Below are 24,897 nucleotides of genomic sequence, written 5' to 3' on the forward strand. Positions count from 1 at the left end.
GAGAGAGAGAGAGGTCAAGACAGAGAGGCTGAGAGAGAGGGAGAGAGAGGATCCCAAGCAAGGCTCTACAGCACAGAGCCCAAAGCAGGGCTCAAACCCACCAACTGTGAGATTGTGACATGAGCCAAAACCAAGGGTCAGAGGCTTAACCGACTGAGCTATCCAAGTTCCCCAAGAAATGTACGTCTTTTTAATTTTTATTTATTTGTTTATTTGTTTATTTATTTTTACTTATTTATGTATTTATAAATTAAATAAAATGTATTTATTCATTTAATTTTAATTTAATAAAAAAATGTTTTTAAGTTTATTTATTTTTGAGAGAGAAACAGAGCACGAGTGGGGGAGGGGCAAAGAGAGAGAGGAAGACACAGAATCCGAAGCAGGCTCCAGGCTCTGAGCTGTCAGCACAGAGCCCGACACAGGGCTCAAACTCACAAACTGTGAGATCATCACCTGAGCTGAAGTCGGATGCCTAACCAACTGAGCCACCCAGGCGCCCCTCGAGAAATGTATTTCTTAAATAATAACACTTCAGAGTTGAAATTACTCCTTGATCCATGGGCTTCAGCACGGATGATGTATTAGCAAAACAACGTGAATCTCATTGTATATCTGCATCAGAGCTCTTGGGTGACCAGGTACATTGTCAATGAGCAGTAATATTTTGAAAGGAATCTTTTTTCTGAGTAGTAGGTCTCAACAGTGGGCTTAACATATTCAGTAAACAGGGGTGGCTGGGTGGCTCAGTCAGTTGAGTGTCCAAATTTGGCTTAGGTCCTGATCTCCTAGTTTGTGGGTTCTTATGGGCTCGAGCCCTACATCGGGCTCACTGCTGTCAGCACAGAGCCCACTTCGGATCCCCTGTCTCCCTCTCTTTCTGCCCCTCCCCCACTTGTGGTCACTCGCTCGCTTTCTCTCTCTCTAAAAAATAAACATTAAAAAATCTATATTCAGTAAACCACATTGTAAACTTACGTGCTTTCATCCAGGCTTTGTTTTTCCATTTATAGAGCACAGGCAGAGTAGATTTGGCATAGTTTTTAAGGATTTTTGGAACAAAAATGAGCATTGGCTTCAACTTCAAGTCACCAGCTGCATTAGCCCCTAACAAGAGAGTCCGCCTGTCCTTTGAAGCTTCAAAGCTGATCATTGACTTTTCCTCTCTAGCTATGAAAGTCCTAGATGCCATCTTCTTCCAATAGGAGGCTGTTTCATCTACGTTGAAAATCTGTCGTTCAGCGGAGCCACCTTCATCAGTTACCATAGCTAGATCTTCTGGAAGGCTTGCTGCAGCTTCTACATCAGCACTTGCTGCCTCACCTTGCACTTCAATGCTATGGAGATGGCGTCTTTCCCTAAACCTCATAAACCAACCTTTACCAGCTTCAGACTTTCCTTCTGCAGCTTCCTCCCCTCTCTCAGCCTTCATAGAAATGAAGAGAGCCAGGGCCTTGATCTGGATTAGGCTCTGGCTTAAGGGAATGTCGCGGCGGGTTTGATCTCCTCTCCAGACCACTCAAACTTTCTCCATATCCGCAATAAGGCTATTTTGCCTTCTTATTATTCATGTGCTCACTGGAGTAGCACTTTTCAATTTCCTTCAACAACTTTTCCTTTGCATTCACGACTTGGCTAACTGGCACAACAGGCCTAGCTTTCGGCCCATCTCAGCTGTTGGCAAGCCTTCCTCACTGAGCTCAATCATTTCTAGCTTTTGATTTAAAGCGAGAGACATTTGGCTCTTCCTTTCACTTGGACACTTAGAGGCCATTGTAGGGTTATAAATTGGCCTCGTTCCAATATTGTTTCCTGTGTCTCAGGGAATAGCAGAGCCTGAGGAGAAAGAGAGGAAGCAGCTGGTTCATAGAGCAGTCAGAACACACACATTTTTCGATCAAGTTTGCTGTCTTATATGAGCGTGGTTCGTGACACCTCAAAACAATTACAATAACAACATCAAAGATCATCGATCACACATCACCATAACAAATATAATAATAGTGAAAAGACTCGAGCTATTGCAAGAATTACCAAAATGGGACACAGAGACCAGAAGTAAACAAATGTTGGAAAAATGGTGCGGACAGGCTTGCTTGACGCGGTGCTGCCCCAACCTTTCAACCTGTAAAAACTCAATCTCTGCAAAGTGCAATAGAGCCAAGTTCAATAAAATGATGTGTGCCTGTGTGTCAAAAATAAAACTCTTGGTTTTCTGAAATCTGTCTTTCTAATCTTCCTTTTTGCTGGAAATGATACCACTATCCACATAGCTGGGTATATTTCTTCCTTTCCTTTTCCACCTTCTAAATCCAATCCATCCCTAAATCCTGTTGACTCTCTCTCTAAAACATGTCCTGAATCTATCTGTCCACTTCTCTCACTGCAACATTTTGATTTATTTTTTAAAGCTTATTTATTTGGAGAGAGAGAGAGTATGTGTGTGAGCAGGGGAGGGGGCCGGGGAGGGGCAGGGAGAGGGAGAGAATCACAAACAGTTTCCACGCTGTCAGTGCAGAGCCCAACGTAGGGACTCGAACCCACAAACCGTGAGACCATGACCTGAGCCAAAACCAGGCGCTTAACCAACTGAGCCACCCAGGCACCCCTCCCTCACCATAACATTTTAATGGTCACCTCTTACCTGGAGGACTGAAATAGCCTTCTCACGGCTCTATGCATTTATGCTGCCCCCCTACGGTCTATTGTCCTCATAGCACCCAGACAAATCTTAAAAATACAAACCTGACACTCGTCTGCTTAAAAACTGTCAATGGCCTCTTCCCCATTATACTACATACATTGTCCTTTGGAAAAAGAAACCCATGTCCATACCAGGGTCTATACATCTGGCCCCAGCCACCTCCGGCTGACCTCTCTCCTTGCCTCCATCTTGCTAAGCTCCGACTATAGTAGCTTCTTCTTCATTCTTAAACATGCCAAGCTCTATTCTACTTCAGGCTGTTCAGCTTTCCCTCTGCCCAAAACATTCTTGGCTAAGTCATATGGCTAAGTTCTTCTTGACCTTGACATCTTGGCACCTCCTCAGAAAACTGTTCCTTGGCCTTCTCTACCCAGGTGACTCCCCTTACCTTCTCCTGTACCCCAACATTGTTCTCTATCCCTGCAGTACGTCTCATCATTCATAGTCCTTGCTATTTGACTATCTTTGTTACTAGACTTTTGGCTTCACGAGCTCAGGATTAACATCAGTTTTACGCACCTAGTGCCTAAGCCAGAACCTGGTACATAGTGAATACTCAGTAAGGATCTGTTGAAAGAATGGATCAATTCACCCTGAACTGGGTAATGAGGATACAGAGACAACCAAGATATGGTCCTTCTATTCCATAATGCTATATAGTCTGATGGATGAAAAATGTGTAAATAGGCAATTACAAAACTGGTAAGTAATACATTGGAGATCAGAACCGGAACACAGAGAGGCCCAAAGCCCAGGGTGGGGTTATGTATGTGAGTAGAAGGGATTCTGTGTTTACATGATGCTGTGTTTACAAATCCACCAGCATTTCCTTAATAAGAAACACAGTTTTTCTTTCTAATAATGAACAGTACCTCCATGTACTGTTTCTGGTTTGTTTATTTTGTTGTTAATGTGACCAAAGTAGTACAGCTTCTAAGCGATAGAGCTGGGATTCAAAACCATGCAGTCTAGCTCCTGAGCCTACAAAGCCTACATTTTTTTAAAATGATTTAAGGTGAAATTCACATAATATAAAATTAAACATTTTAAAGTGAACAATTCAGTGGCAATTAGTACATTCACAATGTTATACAATCACTCCCTCTATCTAGTTCCAAAACATTTCCATCACTCCAAACTAAAACACCAAACTTATTAAGTAGCTTCCCGTTACCTTCCAGGTACTGTTTTTGATCCTCACAATGATCTGGTTGTACAATTGAGGAAAGTGAGGCCCTGAGAAGTTCAGTGGTAAGTCCAACGTTATATAACTAGTAAATGTGGGACAGGGATTTTGAACCATACTTAGTTTTCTGACCCCAGAGCCTAAACCTTTGATTAACACGCATCTTTGGGCAGCCCCCCCCAAGAAAGGGGCTGCATTGGGGTTTCAGAGACAGTAAATTTTGTTGGGCCAGGGATTTAGAAACTATAAGTGCGTCCTCAATTGTTAAAAAATGCACGTTGAAGGGAAACTGCAATTAGTACTGTATAGGTGGTTGGCAGAACCAAAAATAATCTAAGCCCAGGAGCATCTACGGGGCAGGCACTTGGAAAGGTCAGTATTGCAGGAAGTTTTGCCAAAGTCTCAAGAACAAGAAGTTCATAATTCCTTGGGCAGCCCCTATGTGTGCCAAGCTGAAAGCTGAAGAGAGGCAGAGTAGCCAGGAGGGTGTGGCTTGCCTTGGGGGGGTGGGGGGTGGGGAGGGGGCAGGGGCAGCCGGGAAAGCCCAGCTGGTTGTCTGCAAGAGAAGCTGGGGTTGCAACTGGGAACACAAAGTAGGAAGCAGGCCTTGGGCCAATTGCATTGCACTCTGAGGGAGGCCACCAGAGCGGAAAGACTGTAAGGGGTGGAGAGCCTCGCCTTAGTATTCTTCTACTTCGTCCCGGAGCGGCTGTCATCACTCTAGCATCCCTCTTTCTCAACACAGGGATCCTGTTTCTGGGGCTTCCCCCTTTCTCTCTGGAGGTCAACGATCCTACAGTCCCCCCCTCTATTTAGGGATCTCAGACAGAGGGCACCCCTTTTACGTTGTTTCTCATGGTTTCCTCTTCTCCCTCCCTAGTGCGGGCCCCTCCTGTCCAGATGATGGTGGAGTTCTCTCACAAGCCCCCCATCTTTCTCGGGCTCGGGATCTTGCTCGAGTTCTAGTTCAACAATGCGCAGCTCTTGGCGCAACCGCACCCCTCCTACTCCCAGACGGCAGCTCCATGGAAACCAAAACATCACAACTCCGCTAAGGTATCGCGAGAGGTGCAGTTGCGCTCGCATCAGGGGAGAGGCGGAGCGAGGGCGGGAACAAAGAGCGAAGTGGGAGGAGCCTGGGAGCTTCCGAGGTCCCCGGCGGGGAAGGTACCTCCTAGTGGCGCCCCCGCGTGACTGCGCTTTACATAATCGAGGCCGCGCGCGTCATAAGTGGCGTACTCCAGTTCAGGCCGAATCAGAATTGTCCCAAGCTCCGTGTTCTGCCCCTTTGTGCTTGATGGACGTCGAAATGAACCAGTGAAGGGGCGACCAGTGCCGCCGCGCCCGCCCAGATCCGCCCGCACTCGCCGGCCCGCCCGCCTGCCGCAGCCCGCAGCCTGCTGCCGCCGCCGCCGCTGCCGCCGCCGCCGCCGCCGCCAGCTTGTCCCTTAGACTGTCAGATAAAGCGGTGGGCCGGTCGGCTGGGCGGTGAGCGCGGCCCGGGCCGGACATGGCGGCGCTCTACGCCTGCACCAAGTGCCACCAGCGCTTCCCCTTCGAGGCGCTGTCTCAGGGGCAGCAGCTGTGCAAGGTGCGCGGGCTGGGGCGGCGGCCGGGAGCTGGGACGCTAGAGGCTCGGCCCGGAGCCCCCTGTTCTGCGGGGCCGCCCGGCGGGGTCCCCCGGGCAGGGCGTGGCAGGCCCGCCTAGCTGAGGCGCCGCACCCGCTCCGCTGGGGGCCAGCGGGGCACGTGGGGGAGTCCCGGGCGCCGTCCAGGCCCCCGCGGCAGGCGTGTCCGGGTGCTTAGCAACCGCGAGGGATTGTTCTCGGACCCCGTAAGGTCTGGGGAGGGGACAGCGGGTCCCCGGCCTGACCCGGACCAGCCGTACCGAGCTCCCTCTTGGGCTGGCTTCCCCGCCGCTGGTTGCACACTGAGGGACCGCCTGCCTTGCCTGGGGACTGAACTCCAGAGTTGGGTGCTGCCTAGGACGAGAGTCTCCAAGTCGGGCGCCTCACGGGCACTTTCCGGCCAGTCTGAGAGACGGAGGTAGCGAGGCTTTATAGAAAAGCCCCCAAATGAAGCGCACGAAGCAAAAGGATTTTTCAGCATCCAGTTGGTGACCTTCGATCCTGGCCCTAATCAGCTACTATTCAGTTTTTACCCTTGAAGGCCCAAGTTCTTTTTTTTTTTTTCGTTTGAGTTGTTTGCATCCTGCTTTGCCTTTTTAAATTAATAGAAGTGCTGTGAGGTGACAGTTAAAAGTCACGAAGCCGTCCTGCGAGTGATTTGAGATATTCTCAGATAATCCAGAGTTTGTCTCTGGTATGGGTAACTCGTAATTGTATGTCACCGTTGCCTCAAATGGCTATGACTTTGTCACTCTGTTTACTGGGTAGGAGAGAACGCAAGTGTTTGGGTGCCTTTATTTTTTTGGTCTTTATATAAATAAAAATATATATACATTTGAGATATATATATATACTGACTTTAAGGAAGTTTCATATAGGTCAGCAATGATTTTAACTTAGCATTTCATTTCACAAGTGACCCTGGTCAAAAATCAAACTGGAAGTGGCAGAACCAGAACTAGAATCCAGGGCTTCTGATTCCCAGTCTGAGACTTATTCATACATACTTTGGTTTTACAATTTATGACTAGTTCCATATAAATTCTTTCTTAACTTCCACAGCAGTGCAGGGCAGTGATGCCAGTATTACAGAAGAGAAAAATAAGGCACAGAAAGTTCAAGTGACTCACTCAAGCACAGTGGCTATGCTGGGAATAGTACCCAGGTCTTCTGCCTCCTACTGAAGGCTGTTTCCATTTCTGACTGCCTTTTAAATTATATCCTCATTTCATTTCAGGAATGTCGGATTGCACACCCTGTTGTGAAGTGCACCTACTGTAGGACTGAGTACCAGCAGGAGAGGTACAGTTTTTATTGACCACGAAAGATGTTTGCAGGCTTTTTCCTCTTAATTAGTTGCTGTTCAATGTACAGATCTGTAATTGATTGCATTATACCCGGATTCTGCAGGGGTTTTTTTTTTTTTTATTATAACACATTGATGAATATAAAACGCACATATTGTTCCCTCGTTATCCATGGATTGCTTAAAATTTTTTCATGACTTTTTAAAGTAATCTCTGCACCCAACAGGGGCTCGAACTCACAACCCCAAGACTGAGTCGAACGCTCCACTGACTGAGCCAGCCAGGTGCCCCTTGCTTAAGTTTTGAAAATTACTTTTCCGATCCTTGATCATTTTATATTGTGGTTATGATCTTTATGACACTAAGAAACCACAATTGTAAAACATGAGCCTTAGGTTTCAGTATGCTTATACTCAAAGCTTGAAGAATTTATAAGCCAAAAGAAGACACTTTTGGAAATGTGCCTATTCTGATAAAGGGTTTGTTAGCCTTAGCCACATTTGAAATTTACTCGCCTTATGTAAATCTCATTTTTAAAAATGTGAAAAACATTTAGTTGTAAGTGAACACATATCTTTGGGAGACTTTTTAAACAGCAGCAGAGTGGTTTATTGGTTTTCAATAGCAGCAAAGTTGTTTATGGGTATAGTTAAGTTCTGTGGGCCTGCAACTGTAGGTCATAGTTCCTTAAAGCAGGGTGGGGTCTATTTGTTACCTCACACATAGACCTAGAAACCTAATTTTAATCAGCCTTATTTCAATTCTGGGAACATTTTCCCCAACATTTTATTATGGATATTTTCAAACCAGAAAAAGTTGAAAGAATTAAACAGTAAACACTCATATACCTACCACTTCGATTCTACAGTTTACATTTACTTTATGTGCATCATCTATCATCAATGTATTTTTTTTAATTAGAGAGAGAGAGAGCAGGGGAGAGGGGCAGAGGGAGAGAGAGAATGCCAAGCAGGCTCTATGTGCAGTGCGGATCCCTATGCAGGGCTTGATCTCAAGACCCTGGGACTGTGATCTGAACTGAAATCAAGATTTGGGTGCTCAACCAATTGAACTACCCAGGCGCCCCTTCAGTGTATTAATCCATCTTATTTACGATTCATTTTAAAGTTGTGGACATCAGTATACTTGATCCTAAATACTTAAGCATGCATTTCGTTAACAAAGTTTGATATTTGTTTACGGTCCTTTATTTTTTTAGAGGTAAAATTTGTGCACAGCGAAATGCTCAAATCTTAAGTACATCATTCGATGAGTTTCACAAACAGTATATGGATCTGTAACCCTCAACCCTTTAAAATATAGAACATTACCGTCAGCCCAGAGTCCTCTCATGCTTCATCCCACTCAATCTCCACTCTTCTTGCTTCCCCCGTGCAACTACTGTTCTGATTTTCCTTCCCACCGTAGATCAGTTTTACCTGTTTTAGCCCTTCATAGATATGGAAACATACAAAACATAATCTAGAAGCTTTATGTTTCAGCTTTTATATTTGGGTCCATGATCCACCTTGAATTAATTTTTGGGTGTAGGGTGAGATATGAATTTACACCATACATAAAAATTGATTCAAGATGGAGGCACCTGGCTGGTTCGGTTGTTGGAGCACGCAACTCTTGATCTCGGGGTTGTAAGTTCAAGCTGCAGGTTGGGTGTAGACATGACTTAAAAAAATAAAATCTTAAAAAAAAATGATTCAAGATGGATCATAGGAGTGGTTTTCCTTTTTTTCTAAAGTTTATTTATCTTGAGAGAGAGAGCACAAGTCGAAGAGGGGCAGAGAGAGGGAGAGAGAGAATCCGAAGCAGGCTGTGGCGCAGTCGGTATGCAGAGTCCGACGTGGGGCTTGAATCCAAGAAACCGTGAGATTATGACGTGAGCTGAAATCAAGAGCCAGACACGTGACTGAGCCACCTGCATGCTCCGAAATGACTTTTCTTTGTTTTCCAAGATGTCAGGAGCATTTGTATATATTGATACATATAAATCCCACTTCTTCAGTAATAAATATAAGTATAAACTAAAAGTTCAACATTCCAGAATCACCGATGTGAATCCTTTTTCTAGAGGTTTCTTTCGATATGCCTCACATCTTGTCCTGTCTCTTTAAAATGGCAGAAAATACGCCTGGGTGGCGCAGTCGGTTAAGCGTCCGACTTCAGCCAGGTCACAATCTCGCGGTCCGTGAGTTCGAGCCCCCCGTCAGGCTCTGGGCTGATGGCTCAGAGCCTGGAGCCTGTTTCCGATTCTGTGTCTCCCTCTCTCTCTGCCCCTCCCCCGTTCATGCTCTGTCTCTCTCTGTCCCAAAAATAAATAAACGTTGAAAAAAAATTTTTTTAAATGGCAGAAAATGGAAAATATTTTACTTGAATATCTCACTTTAATTTAAATGTTTTGTACTTTGAGGTCTTTCTTTGTTTTAACTTTATGGTCACTTTTATAGGACTTTATGGGAAAATAATCACAAAATAGCTAATAAGACTGCATTTTTATGTGATTTTATTTTCAGCCCCAGAATATTGTTTTAACTATTCTTGCACATCAAGCATTTATTGTACCTCTCTTTGTGAAGAATTAGACTTTATTTGAAGATGATTTTTTTCCCCTAAGGTAGTTTATCAGCTCAGATATTTAGACAATACAGGTCTCTGGACCTTCACAAGACTGAAGACGTTTTTATTTTTATCAGTGCTTAGTTCTTAGAGAAATTGGAAATATTGACAAAATATTTAGTCATAGCATCCATTTCCCCACATCTGGGATTTTCATATGCTTTTACTTACAGAGGAGGGTGTAGACAGAGTAAAGTCAACATGAATCTCTGAGTTAGTATTCCAAACGCATATACTTCATTCCTCACCTCAAGTTTCTCAGCTGTTCATCTAAACTGAGAATTAACTGCTAGTCCATTTCAGTCTAACATAATATTCTTTTGAGGGTCCTGTCCATATTTGCTAGTTTTGTTTAGTGATACTTAGAGATGTGATACTCAGAAATAACTCACTGTCCACTTTAACCAAAACCTCATTTTATCTGAGCTAATAAAATTAATAACCATAAAATAATTAATAAATAAAAGAGTTAGTGGCCAAATACTTAACTTTCAGTTAACCAGGTGTCCAGGCCAAATATCACCTTGGCACTTAGCAATGAGCAAATTCTGTGGGCTTAAGGAGGAATCAGTTTTCAGATATTGTAAGTGAAGCAACTTATTTCTCATAAAAGCATTGTGTCTCTTTTTTCCTTAACAGTAAAACCAATACAATATGCAAGAAGTGTGCACAGAATGTGCAGTTATATGGAACAGTAAGTAGAGTTTCTCTGTACCTAACAGTGAGTACTTGGGTCTCTTGGAACCTTAACATTCTGTGGATTATTTATATAACTACCATATTTTTATTAGAATATCTTATGTGTAAATACTTTCTCAGAAAAGTTTATCTAGCCCTTGAGCTTTTGAACCTAGCTAATACTTACTGAGAAGTTCTGTGTTTATGTTCATGATGGCGGGATTGTCGTTATAATTTTCCTTGAGAGCTTCGGAAACCAGTATGGAAAGAGGATGGGAAAGATGGACCCTACAATGTGACGTCTTTGTTTGGTAGCAGTTGACTGTTCGTTTTGATGACTTTTTTAGGGGGGAGGGGGTCTCTCTGTGTTAGGGTTCTATATTATGTCCTTGCAGGCATTCTCCCAGCCTGTTTATACGGTGATAATGGCAAAGAGGCCTTTCTAGAAATTTGGAAGCACTTACTGGTTTCTCCAAAGAACTGGTTCTGTTGAATTTCTTACAGAAGTCCCAGCATATACTCTAGTGGGGTTTTGTTATTTGTTAATTTACTTGTTTTAAAATCAATAGTCCTGTGCAGAAAATCACTTTACATAGTATTAGGAATTGGGCTTCATTTGATCAGTGTAGAAGGAAATTTATGAAGTTGGGAATACATTTTTACAATGACTGATGAACTGTATAATAGGAATTATTGCTTTAAAAAAATGCAGTGGTATTTTATAATATACTTAGTTGACCCTTTTTTTTCCCCTCTCTTTCAGCCCAAACCTTGTCAGTATTGCAACATAATTGCAGCATTTATCGGCAACAAATGCCAGCGCTGCACAAATTCAGAGAAGAAGTATGGACCACCCTATTCATGTGAACAGTGTAAGCAGCAATGTGCATTTGACAGGAAGGATGATCGAAAGAAGGTAAATCTCTGTGTTTTGTTTTGTTGATTTTTTTTTTTTTTTCCTTTCTGAGAAATTAAGTTTGGTCAATTGTGTCAAAATGAAATCACAACAGGGCCGCTGGCTGGCTCAGTCAGTAGAGCATGCGACTCTGGATCTCATGGTTGTGGGTTTCGGCCCCATGTTGGGTGTAGAAATCACTTAAAATCTTTAAAAAAAAAAAAAAAAGGACATATAACAAAGAAATCTCCGTTCCTGTCCTAGTTGTTCTTGAACTTGAAGATTTTCAGCCTTTGTTTTCATTTAGCAAATGTGGACCATTATATTCTTTAAAAAAAAAAAAAAATATATATATATATATATACATAAAAATATATATACATGTATGTGTATATATATATAATAAATATATATAAATAAAATATAATATAATAAAATATAAATAAAAATATATATATAAATAAAAAAATATATATATATATATATATTTTTTTAAGTAATGTCTACACCCAACGTGGGGCTTAAACTTCTGACCCTGAGCTCAAGAGTCACATGTTCTGAGCCAGCCAGGCGTCCCTGGACCATTATATTCTAATATTACATGAGCTGGTATTTCATGAGAATCTTAATTAACAGTGATCTGTACCCTGTATAAGTAAAGCGATGATTGGCAAAATTCTTAGAACTCTGTAAAGGAGAGATTGTGACTTAGGATACACTTGTATTACCAGTTTCACTATCTGACTGTTTCCAGTGTTTCTATCTGTTGAAGTTAAAAATTCCAAGATGACATAGAGGAGAGCTCTGGGTGGAGTGATGGTACCTTAGTAAACTAAAAATGGTTTAGATTTGTTCTGTTTAAAACCCTCCAGTGGCTTCCAGCTGCACTTAGAACAAATCCCAACCCCCTTCCCTGATGTACATTGCCCATACCTGCCTCTCAGTCTCTCCTGACGTTAACGCCTCCCGCCTGTCACCTTGTTTCAGCCACACTGACCACCTTTTAGCCCTTCAAATGTGCCAGTTTCATTCCTACCTTTGCACTGGCTATCATTTTGCCTGATAACACCCATCAGTCTTAATTGGTTCCTCATGCTCAGATGCTACTTCCTCACAGAGCCCCTTTAATAACTCACTCACCCCCTATCATATTACCCTGTTTTGTTGTCTTCACAGCATAACATTGTGAGAAATTATCTTGTTTATTTGCTTATGTTTGTCTACCTTCACTAGGACGTGAGCTCCTTGTCCATCTTGTTCTCTGCCACATTTCCAGTGGCCTGGCACATAGTAAGTGCCCAAAACAAACAAACATACATATATACATACACATACACACACACACAGATACACACAACACACACACACATACATATATATGTATATATATATATATTTACTTGTTTTGATAAGAGTCATATTTTATCGAGAACTATTTCTTCCCCCTCTTTTAGTCATCTTACCTGACACTGTCAAAATATTAATCTGAAATATATCTCCAGCTTACTGTTTTTTACTGAGAAAAATTGTGCTTCTCATTTTCTACTTTTTAAAAAGTAAGTGAAGTGGGGCACCTAGGTTACTCAGTCGGTTAAACATCTGACTTCGGCTCAGGTCATGATCTCATGATCTCATTGTTCATGAGTTCAAGTCCTATGTCGGGTGGGCTCGAGCCCCGCTTTGGGCTCTGCACTGACAGTGTGGAGCCTGCGTGGAATTCTCTCTCTCTTGCTCTCTCTCTCTGCCCCTTGTGGGATACTCTTTCTTCCTCTCTCTCTGCGTCTCGCTCATACTCTCTCTCTTTCTAAAATAAATAATTAATTAATCTAAAAAAGTGAAGTGATTATTTATTTTTTAAATTGAGGTATAATCAACATATATCAGTTTCAAATGTACAGCATCATGATTTGATATTTGTATATATTGGAAAGTGATCACCACAATAAGTCCAGTAAATATTTGTTACCATACACAGTTATGGGATTTTTTTTCTTGTGATGAGAACTTTTAAGATCTACTCTCTTAGCAACTTTCAAATATGCAATATAGTATTACTAACTATAGTCACCATACTGTACATTACATCCCCATGATTTATTTATCCTTTAACTAGAAGTTTATACCTTTTGACTACTTTCACCCATTTCACCTACCCACCCCTCCCCACCTCTGGCAACTAGCAATCTCTTCAGTAAATATTTTTTTTAATGAAGGAATGCAGTACAGAAACTTTTTCAGTGTCCAGAGGTACTTTTCGGAGATGCTTACGCTCATGAGAACTGACTCCTGTGAACCAAATTCATTAATTTATCATGGGAGGATATTAACTCTCCAGTGACGAGAATACTCCTGTCTGCCAACCAGAGCACCTTTTCCCTGAATTAAGATACTGGAGAAGCTGAATCAGGAATCACGAGGTAGCGTATGATGATAGTCGGAGTATAAGCTCTGCAGTCCTACTGACCTGGGCTAGCTGAATGGTCCTGGACGAGTTACTTACTCTTATTAGGCATCAATGTCATCACCTTTCCAGTGGGAATCACAGTAGCTGCTTCACAAGGACATAGGGGGATTTAATTGAGGTTGAGGACTTGCCTAAGTTCACACACCTCCTAAGTGGCAGAATTGGGACTTAACCCAGAGGTCCGGAGCTCCCAGTATAGCTCCGTTCTGTACTACATTCTCTCTTCTTCATGTTTGTCTCCTTGTCTTTCAGGTAGATGGGAAATTGCTGTGCTGGCTGTGCACACTGTCCTACAAACGGGTCCTTCAGAAGACCAAAGAGCAGAGGAAACACCTGAGCAGCTCTTCCCGTGCCAGCCACCAAGAGAAGGAGCAGTATAGTCGACTGAGTGGTGGCAGCCATTATAACAGGTATCCCCAAGGTGCATGAGATAGGACTAGAGGTACCTATTGGTCAGACGGAATACACAATTAGCCATGGAAGAAACCATTTGGTATCAGTTTTCCTCTTCTTTTCTCTCTAGTTACTAGCCTTAGGAGGAATCTCCTTTGTCACATTGGACAGTTCATGTATCTTCCGAGTGCCAGAGAGATTTCCATAAGGTATTAGGATTTACTGACTTGGTTTGTCTTGTGTCTGGAAAGTTTGTGAAATTGGTCTGCTTTGACTATAATGCTCCCCTCACCCTTGGAGTGGATTATCTCCTTAGAAGACTGGGCATGTCACTTTCTGAGGGATGCAGCTTTTTTTAATGCATAGTTGGCCAGGAGGTTGGTAGCTGTTCTAGGTTTGTCCTGGTGGGAATCCAGTCAAAAAGATGTCCTTTCATTGTTGTCTTAAGCTTCCTTTCAGAGTATCTGTAATGTTGTTAAGAGTTCTGGCTTTCGATTGAATCCTGACTCTGCCAGGTTCTCTGTGTGGGATCTTGGGCAAGCTTGTTCATCTTTAAAATAGGGAAATAATAATATTACCTCATGGAATTGTGGAGATAAATTATATAGTGCATGAATAGTGGTTTGCTTTATAACTGGCATATAGGAAGCATTCAATATATTTTAATTACTGTTTGTTATTGTTACCATTATGATTTTGTTTGTTCATTATTATTAAGTGCTCTCATGGGCCAGTGACTCTGCTAGGAAGGCAGAGATGAATAAAAGAATCATGCTGCTCACCAAGAGTATGCAGTCTGGTAGGGAAGACAGACCTGTAATCAAATCATTGCATTATAATTCGATGAGCACCACAGTGGAAACATCAAGATGCAGGCATGAGAGGCAGTAGTAATTAACTGCCTTGGGGAGTCAGGCAAGAGAGGCTCAGAGAAGAGCTGGGTTGGGGCTGGATTTTAGGATGAGTTGGAATCATCAGATCACGGATGGGCAGAAGCATCCTAGGCTGAGGGAATAGTGTGTGCAGAGAAATGGAGGGCGTAAGAGCACACGGCCCTGAGGAGTTGCAGGTCCTTTTATGTTTCTGGAGCTTATGTTTGGGAGCCAGGGAATGGGAGAGAAAGGGATTCTGAAAACGTTAAGGAGCATGAACCTGACCCTGATTATTGTGGAGAAAACATTGGAAAAAAAAGAGACCGGAGGCTAGTTAAGAACCTGTTTTGTAAGAGTCCACAGTAAGAGGTATTAATATTAGAATCTCAACTGAGGCCATGGCACCAGAGATCAAAGAGGCAGATTCATGGGGTGCCTGGGTGGCTTAGTTGGTTAAGCATCCGATTTCGGCTCAGGTCATGATCTCCTGGTCCATGAGTTTGAGCCCCACGTCGGGCTCTGTGCTGACAGCTCAGAAGCCTGGAGCCTGCTTCAGATTCTGTGTCTTCCTCTCTCCCTGCCCCCTTCCTTGCTCGTACTCTCTCTCTCAAAAATAAAAATAAAAAAAGAGGCAGATTCAGGAAGATACTTTAGAGGGAGAATTATGAGAAACTTAGATAATTTAATGAACAGATAGATGGGCAGGAGTTGGGTAAGTAAAGAATCATTCTCAGGTTTCTTACTTGGGTGAATAGGTATATTCTTTAACTGAAAGAGAATACAGGAAGAAAAGAGAAGTTCAGTTTGTTTTTTTTTTTAAAGTTGAGGTTGGAGCATCAAGAACAATTTTGTGGGAGCTTTAGCCTAAAACTCAGAAGAAAGGTTTGGAACACATAAGAGTCAGTAGGAATAGAAGTTATTATAAAGTACAGATTCCTGCAACTTCATCCCAGAGTTTAATTCAGTAGGACCTAGGATAGAGTCCATGAATCTGCATTGTTTTACAAACATCCTGGATGATTATGGTACAGGTGATCTGGGGAACACCATCTCCAGCCCATATGATAAGTAGTTGTTTAAACCATGCTCTTTGATGATAGAATTCAAGTGGGAGGCTGAGAACAGAATTCTAGAAGCACTCAAGAAGGATGGAGTGAATGTTTGCAAACCATATACCTAATAAGCGGTTAATATCAAAAATATATGAAGAATTCATACAACTGAATAACAAAAAAAGCGCAAAAAATGGGCAAAGGCCCCGAATAGACATTTTTCCAAAGAATATATACAATAGATACATACAGAGGTGCTAAACATTGCTAATCATCAGGGAGATGCAAACCAAAACCACAATGAAATATTACCCCACATCTGTTAGGATGGCTGTTATCAAAAAGTTAAGAGAGGTGCCCAGCTGGCTCAGTTGGTGGAGCATGAGATTCTTGATCTCAGGGTTGTGAATTGGAGCCCCACTTTGGGTGCAGAGATTGTGAAAGGAAGGCAGGCAGACAGACAGACAGACAAAAGATAACAAATGTTGGCAAGGTTGTGGAGAAAAGGGAACCCTATACACTATTAGTGGGAAGGTAAATTGGTGCAACCATTATGGAAAACTGGATGGTGGTTCCTCAAAAAATTAAAAACAGCTACTATATATTTGATCTAGCAATCATTTATGAGTATATATATCTCAAGAAAATGAAATCAGTATCTTGAAGAGCTATCTGCACCCCCAGGTTCATTGCAGCTTTATTCATAATAGCCAAGATATGGAAACAATATAAATGCCCTATAATGAATGAACAGATAAAGAAAATGTGATACACACACACACACACACACACACACACACACACACATATATACACATACAGTTTGTGGTATCACTTTTACAAGGAATCTTTTTAAAAAGCCAATTTCATAGAAACAGAGACTAGAATGATGGTCGCCAGGGGCTGGGGAAGGAGGAAATGGGGAGATTTAGGTCAAGGGGTATAAACTTTAAGTTATAAGAAGAGTAAGTTCTAAGGATCTGATATACAGCAGAGTGGCTATTCTTAATATGATACTATATACTTGAAAATTGCTGGGGCGCCTGGGTGACTCAGTCGGTTAAGCATCCGACTTCAGCTCAGGTCATGATCTCCCGGTTCGTGAGTTCGAGCCCCGTGTCGGGCTCTGTGCTGACAGCTCGGAGCCTGGAGCCTGCTTCGGATTCTGTGTCTCCCTCTCTCTCTGTCCCCCCCCCCCCGCTCATGCTCTGTCTCTGTCTCAAAAATAAATAAAAACATTAAAAAAAAATTGCTGAGAGTAGATTGTAAGCATTCTTGCCATAAAAAAAAAAGTTATGTGAGGTGATGGATGTGGTAATTATCTTAATCTTGGTGATTATTCCATAACATACACGTTTATCAAAATGTTATGTTGTACACTTTACATGTATACAATTTGTCAGTTATTTCTCAGTAAAGTTGGAAGGGGGGTTAGGATGGCATGGTCAGTGGTATCAAATATTGAAAAGAGATCAAGAAAGAAAGGGTCTTACTCGAGGGTGAACTCATTGAGTCTATAACTGATTTTTAGTGGTTTGTGGGACTCAGATACCAGTAGATTCACAGAACTATCCTGAAGAAGAACTGGATTAGGGGTTCAACCTGGTATCTAGTCCTCGCTTCACTATTGACTAGCTATATATCCTTGGGAAGGTCACTTAAACTTGATGAGCCTCAGTTTCTGCAGAGTAGAAATAGTGCCTTGTATATACCTCACAGACTTGGAAGATGTGCATGAAACATTAAATGTGAAAGTACTTTCTTAAACTGTAGGGTAGGTTTTACTTCTTATTAAAAATTTAAAAAACATTTTTTTAATGTTTATTTATTTTCAAGAGACAGAGCATGAGCAGAGGAGGGGGAGAGAGAGAGGGAGACACAGAATCTGAAGCAGGCTCCAGGCTCCGAGCTGTCAGCACAGAGCCCGATGCGGGGCTCGAACTCACAAACCATGAGATCATGACCCGAGCTGAAGTCTGACACTTAACCGACTGAGCCACCCAGGCACCCCACGTCTCATTAAAATTTTATTGACTCTGTTCCCATAGTTGTTAATAAAGCAGATAATATTTAATTAAAGGTAAGAATTTTGGAGGTCTCTGGAAGTGAGCTACCCATGCATCCAGGACCTATGAAATCAACACCTCAGTGGATTTTAATAGTCAAGAATAATTAGCTCTTTCATGGAGGAGCTGTGATATTACATTGGTCCTGTTTGAACAAACTTTTGTTGTGATGTTTTATAAATCTTTGATTTCTAATTTGTGTTTCTCTGTTTTTGCCATTAAAAGCCAGAAAACACTTTCTACATCTTCAATTCAAAATGAAATCCCAAAGAAAAAATCCAAGTTTGAATCAATCACAACCAACGGAGACAGGTAAGCCAATTGGTATGTGTGCATGCTTCCATTTGAGTTACTGCATATACAGTTCCTGAAACAGGAATACATTCCAGGGTGTGCCTTGGACCTAGTCTAGGGTTGTTATTGAGCCTCCGAGGGTCACTCCATTAGCCACTTGATATCTTATGAATAAGCAAGCAGTGCTGCTATTTGTTTATATATCTTGTCATTAAAAGACAAGCACATATAACGATTTAATAGCAACTGAATTCTGCGATCAACATATAACTCTCCCACACTAATTCTAAGAAGTCAGGAGCTATATGCTTTTCATTATGTTCTGTGCCTGTGGCCTCCTCCATGCAGGGCCAGAGTTGGTATTGAGAGGTGGAGCAGAGACAAGTTGGGAGTTAAGGCAGTGTTCTTAGTCTAATTCATGCTTCCTTAGCATGCAGAAAGCCCAGGGCAGCTACTGAATCAGCAGAGAATGAGATGCATTTGAATATTTTTACTGCATTTTAAGCCTGTCTTAAAAGCATATATTTACTCCTTGCCTTCCTCTCTCCATCTGAATGATGCTTCCTCTTGCAAGCTGCTCTGTCCTAATATCCAGAGTGTCCCGTCTGTGTTGGTACAGTGGGCTGCTTCCCAGCTGAGTCTTGGGGCCAACCATTTTCCTGTTTCTCCAGGCCCAGGCATCCTGCAGTGAGACACTGGCACACTCTTCCTCCAAAGCCTTGAAATCCTCTCCATTCTGCAAACTCCCAGTGTCAGTACTCCCTCCCAGCAGGTGGTGGGAATGGGAGTAGACTTAGCACACAGGCTTGCCAGGACCAAATTTCATCTAGGGGTACACAAAGCATCTATGAAGTTTATTCTTTCCTGTTACCTTTTTTATTAAGTTGATTTCAGATTCCACAAGGTACCTTTTTATCCACTAGTATCATTGATTTTATACTTGTTAAATGGAACCTTCTGGAAATGTTTAACTTGGATGTTCAAAGTATATGGAGAAAGGAACCATAAAGACCATCAGCTTCACTGTTACTTGAGCAGATATCCTGACCATCAGGAAGATTGTCCCATCACCCCTGCCAGCATGCCTGATCCTACAAAAACCATGTCAAGGAGTGAACCTTTCTGAATTTCCTGCCTTTATAAAGGTCTAAGCCAAGAGGTGCCTGGGTGGCTCAGTCAGTTGGGCTTCCGACTTCAGCTCAGGTCATGATCTCACGGTCCGTGAGTTCGAGCCCCGCATTGGCCTCTGTGCTGACAGCTCGGAACCTGGAGCCTGCTTCCGATTCTGTGTCTCCCTCTCTCTGCCCCTCCCCCACTCATGTTCTGTCTCTCTCTGTCAAAACTAAATAAACTTTAAGTAAATAAATAAATAAAATAGAGGTCTAAGCCAAGACCCACAGCCTTTAGATTCATCATTTCTGTGTTGTGCTCACTTATGAGCCAGGCTGTATTTGAATGACCTGGAAAAAGTGCATTCTTAACTTTAGTTTAACCAGCCAGTCCTTAAAGCTTACCTTCTTTTAGATTATTTGTTAAGATACTGCCATTATTCTTGCTGTCCATTGCTATGGATATACAAAGCTAAAAACTTAAGTTTTCTGTTCAGAGTGATATTTTAAAAATGTTTATTTTGGGAGAGAGAGAGAGGATGAGTGGGGGAGGAGCAGAGAGAGAGGGAGAGAGAGAATCCCAAGCAGGCTCCTCACTGTCCGTGCAGAGCCTGATGTAAGGCTCAGTCCCATGACTGGGAGATCATGACCTGGGCCAGAATCAAGAGCCAAATGCTTACCCAATTGAACCACCCAGGTGCCCCTGTTGAGAGTGTTTTATCACTTCTAATCACCAGCAATGATGTTTTCCTCAAGTAGGAAATACTGATCCTTACCATGGTCTTTAACAATCTCATCTGGAAAAGATCTAAAAGATCATTTTTTTCTTGAAATGTAGACGCTAGTTTGTTAAAATAACTTGCCCTGATAACTTGAAAATTTGGAAAACTTTTCTGCTTCTACAAAAGTTTTTTTCGTATACATACAAGTTCCATTTGAATGTTCCTGCATTAGCAGTCTTAACTTACCAATTCCACTTGTTTGCATTTCTTTTAAAAGTTCATAGCAAAAGTTAAGTGACATTTTTCCTTTATTTTTACTTTTGTGTAGTTTTTTCTTTCTTTTCCCTCACTTTGAAAACATTCTGACAAGCTGTTTTTTGATGGTCCTTTTGTAATGTTACGCAAACCCCCGTTTTTTTTTTGTTTTTTTTTTTTTTTTTTACCGAATATCTATCTTGAATTCAGTTCTGTACCAAAGGTTACCGGTCTTGTTTCTGAACTCTCTATTGTAGCCGCCTCTTAGCTTTCAGTTGATCGTAGTCCACTTTCCTGGCCCCACTTTGAAAATACCCGTATAGGCTCTTGTCCTTTCACTGTTATCCCCTTTTCTGCAAGCTGCTCTCTAACAGCTTTCCATTCTCCTTTCTATTCTACCATTCTCCACTCTTATTATTTTTTAACGTTTATTTATTTGAGAGAGAGAGAGACAGAGCATGAGCAGGGAACGGGCAGAGAGAGAGGGAGACACAGAATCGGAAGCAGACTCCAGACTCTGAGCTGTCAGCACAGAGCCCAACGTGGGGTTCAAACCTACAAAACTGCAAGATCATGACCTGAGCCGAAGTCGGACGCTTAACCAACTGAGCCACCCAGGCGCCCCTCCACTCCTATTTTTTAAATATTGAGACATACTTGATTTTTTTCCCCTCTTTCTTTCTCCATTCGTCTTCCATATTGTACTGCGAGAATGCATCACTTTAGGTTTTTTTATAAAACCTTTTCTCGAATGGTTTTATACTTCTACAATGCCTCTGGGGGCGCCTGGGTGGCTCAGTTGGTTAAGCGGCCGACTTTGGCTCAGATCATGGTCTCACAGTTCATGGGTTTGAGGCCCACATCAGGCTCTGTGCTGACAGTATGGAGTCTGCTTGGGATTCTCTCTCTCTGCCTGCCGGTCTGCCCCTCCCCAGCTTGTGTGCACACATGCACGTGCGGTTGCATGCTTTCTCTCTCTCTCTCTCTCAAAATAAATACATAAACTGAAAAAAAAATTTTAAATGCCTTGGTCATTTTTTTTTTTTAGTATCCCGCAAAATTCATAGCCTCCCTCTCATATTTTCTAGTTTGCTGAAATCGTAGCAAAAACTTTTATTTTAAGTTTATGTATTTTGAGAGAGAGAAAGAGTGCACATGTGCAAGACAGGCAGAGAGAGAGAGAGAGAGAGAGAGAGAGAGAGAGAGAGACAATCCCAAGCAGGCTCCATGCTGTCAGTGCAGAGCCTGACATAGGGCTCTCTCTCACGAAGTGTAAGATTTTTTTTTTTAATGTTTATTTTTGAGAGACAGAGGCAGAGAACGAGCAGGGGAAGGGCAGAGAGAGAGGGAGACACAGATGAAGCGGACTCCAGGCTCTGAGTTGTAGACACAGAGCCCGACGTGGGGCTCGAACCCAAGAACCATGAGATCGTGACCTGAGTCGAAGTCATATGCTTAACCGACCGAGACACCCAGGTGCCCCTCGAACTGTAAGATCTTGACCTGAGCTGGGTTCGAGAGTTGGATGCTTAACTGGCTGAGTCACCCGGGTGCTCCATAGCAAGAACTTTTCACTTTGAGAAAGATCTGAGTTCATTTCTAGCTTTCCTTCCCTGAGAAAACGTACCAGCTACTTTTTGATCTATTTGTTTGTTGTTCCATTGGCGATAAGGCATACCTGTTGATTGTTTCTAAAGGATATTCCTTTCCTTTCTTTGTAGTTTTTTTTTTTTAAGAGTCTTTAATCTCTACACCCAATGTGGGGCTCAAGCCTACCACCCCGAGAACAAGGGTCACATGCTCCGTGAACTGAGCCAGCCAAGTGCCCCTCCTCATAAAACCCTAGTTTTATTTTATTCTCCATTTGAAATATGCCTGAAAAATTAGACTTACTTTGTGTGGCCTCACCCTTTTGTTGGAGATGCTTGGAAAGAGACTGGATCTGATTTTCTGCCTTGCTAACCTAGCCATCTGTTTTCATTTGATTTCCAACAGTTCTTATTAGTCAGAAGTTAGAGAGTTAGAAAGGTCAGGCCCTAACAGGACAGACATGACTGGTTTTGTCAACAATAGTGGTATGGGAAAAATCCTCTCTTGAGAAGCAGGTGGGCAGAGCATTAGAAGCTTTCGGGAGCACAAGATTTATACTAGCCCATTACACTGTTTCATTTGTCACTCTAGTTATGGGTTTAAAGAAAATCTTTTGGATTGAGGGAAGACAGTCCCTTGGCAGGTATTGAAACTGGTAGAGGAGACTTTGATGGGTCCTTTCAGCATTTTCTTCTGCTTACCTTGTTTTATTATATTGCTTTTACTTTTCGTCACCCAGTAATTCTGCATATTCATCAGTTACGAAAGCACCGGTTCATTCTTCTTCTGATGTTCTTACATGCCTCATGTAGACCAAGAGAGAATATTCTTAGCAGTCAACCATGTCTTCTAGCCATAGAAATGTTTGACTTGGTAACTGAGGATGTTCAGTGATTCCACTTGCTATTTGGAGTTTCTACCCATGTAGAGAAATGCTGGTTATTAGCTGTAGTTCAAGATGAACTAGAGTCATTGCTGTATTGATCTAGGGAGTCGCTAATCAATATTCCACTGACTGCTTAGGAAAAACAGGTTTGTGTTTTACTTTAAAGGTTGCCCTGGGAAGGGTAAGGAGGTTTCTTTGGGCAGTCTCTAGAGAAGGGCAGGACTTGACTCTTATGGCAGTGATTCCTTAACTTGTTTTGGGCCTAAGACATCTCTGACCAACCAGGGAACGCTGTGGATCCTCACCCTAGAAACCATCCATTGTATGTATACACCGAATTCTATATGCAACTTCAGGCGTTCACAGATTCCCTGGAACTAGGCCTGGTTACAAAACTCTCCGAAAAAGACAGAGTTCACCTGGCACTTTAACAAAATGAAGTGCTCAGGTACTGTTACTGAGAAGAATCTGTTGAAACCCCAGGTTATGGTGTGACTCTGGATTTTATCACCTGTTTCTTTCCTGATTATCACTGGATTCTTGATATTGGAAGTGGTAGTCAACAGGCCAGTTGCAGTGTAGGGGAAGTTGGCTTCCTTCCTATTAATTTCATCTTTTTCTAATTTTTAAAAGGGACTGACTGCTCCTGGAATGGGATGCAGCAGCTTCTTAACAGCTGCGCCATACATGGTGCTTTGGAGCAGAACATAAAGAACCAAGATCTGATGATCGCCTCGCCTGTGCAGTTTAGCAAATGCTATTGAGTGTGGCGTGTGTGGAGCATTGTACTTCTGCTGGGAATTCAAATAGTTGCTCCTACTCTGGAGCTTGTAGTCAAGTGGTCCATGGTGTGTCCTCAAGTGAAAAAAGGTTTACCCCTCCAAGTTATGATTTTTCCTTCTCCATTTTTCTACTCAGCTTTTCCCCAGACCTGGCCCTGGACTCACCAGGCACTGACCACTTTGTCATCATCGCCCAACTGAAGGAAGAAGTGGCCACTCTGAAGAAGATGCTGCATCAAAAGGATCAAATGATTTTAGAGAAAGAGAAGAAGGTACAGTTTTGTTAATGCCTCTCAGGCCAGAATGGTGCAAGGGTAAGCATGTGGTACCATAGGGCATGGTGCTAACTCTGTTTAACTGATACTTATTTGGTACTGACCACTGAAGCTTTGAGGGATCCAGTGTCAAGGTTGGGGTATCGTGGGAGAGGCTTACTGTCTGCCAAGGTGACTCGTGATCTGCTGTTACCGTGAGAGAGAACCCTCACTCTGCCTTGGTCAGGTGCATTTAGAAAGTTGACTTTTCTCAACATTTGGAGGGAGTTTCACTTATGTTACCAGGCTTACAGAGGTGATGTGTAAAACTACAGTGCCCCCCTTATTTCACAGGGGGGCATAACTGACTCCTACATTTCTCAGCATGAACTGCCTTGGAAAGTTGTAATCAGAAGGTGCTGAATGAACATGGAGTTGGGACAAGAGGAGGTGGTTATGTAATTGGAATTTTTAATGCTCTCAGGCTGAGAACCTGATACCTCCGTCTCTGGTATTGGGATGGCCATGCCCGTGAGACAGTAATACTTAAAATATGTGGGCCAGGTCTCCCTCCTTCCTGGACAATGGTCAGGTAGGCCTTCCTCCATGACTCTTACATCACTTTGCTTCCATTACTGACAACTCCCTGAGTGACCCATTCTTTAAACACATTAACATCTTCAGTTAAGTCTTACCCTGGTCTAACAGTCATCCTCCTTCTTTAAGGGAACTTTTTACATCCTTCTTGAGATTCAGGTCTATTTCTCTTATTTTTAGGTTATTTTCCTTTTCTTTTTTATTTTAGAGAGACAGAGAGTGGGGGAGAGTGGCAGAGGGGGAGAGAGAGAGAGGGAGAGGCAGAGGGAGAGAGAATCCCAAGCAGGCTCCATGCTCAATGTGGAGCCCAACATGGGGCTCGATCCCAAGACCCTGGGATCATTGCCTGAGCCCAAATTAAGAGTTGGACGCCCAGCTGAGCCACCCAGGTGCCCCTCTTACTTTTAGGTTCCCAAAGAGTATCTTCTTTTCGTCTTAATATATTAGTAACAATAATAGCTAAACTTTTATTGGATACTTAAGTATGTGCCTGACTCTGTTCTAAGTGCCTTCTATGTATTAATCCATTTAT

The 24,897-nt window shown here is 42.4% G+C and overlaps 1 protein-coding gene and 1 long non-coding RNA gene across 2 annotated transcripts in view; one reads left to right on the forward strand and one right to left on the reverse strand.

Moving 5' to 3' along the window:
• Positions 1 to 5,253, reverse strand: LOC128313134 (uncharacterized). Its single transcript, XR_008293397.1, has 2 exons — positions 5,062 to 5,253; positions 1 to 1,836 (listed from the first exon to the last, which is right to left on the reverse strand). It is a non-coding gene; the product is annotated as an uncharacterized LOC128313134 (long non-coding RNA).
• FAM76A (family with sequence similarity 76 member A) overlaps positions 5,244 to 24,897 on the forward strand; it is a 24,640-nt gene continuing 4,986 nt past the window's right edge. Inside the window, exons 1-7 of the mRNA XM_027059927.2 lie at positions 5,244 to 5,481; positions 6,756 to 6,820; positions 10,096 to 10,150; positions 10,898 to 11,050; positions 13,746 to 13,903; positions 18,102 to 18,188; positions 23,651 to 23,786. Of these exons, the coding sequence (XP_026915728.1) occupies positions 5,401 to 5,481; positions 6,756 to 6,820; positions 10,096 to 10,150; positions 10,898 to 11,050; positions 13,746 to 13,903; positions 18,102 to 18,188; positions 23,651 to 23,786 (735 nt within the window). The 5' untranslated portion in view covers positions 5,244 to 5,400. The remainder of the gene's footprint in view (positions 5,482 to 6,755; positions 6,821 to 10,095; positions 10,151 to 10,897; positions 11,051 to 13,745; positions 13,904 to 18,101; positions 18,189 to 23,650; positions 23,787 to 24,897) is intronic.

Source organism: Acinonyx jubatus, chromosome C1 (assembly GCF_027475565.1).
Source record: "Acinonyx jubatus isolate Ajub_Pintada_27869175 chromosome C1, VMU_Ajub_asm_v1.0, whole genome shotgun sequence".
Classification (NCBI taxonomy): Eukaryota; Metazoa; Chordata; class Mammalia; order Carnivora; family Felidae; genus Acinonyx; species Acinonyx jubatus.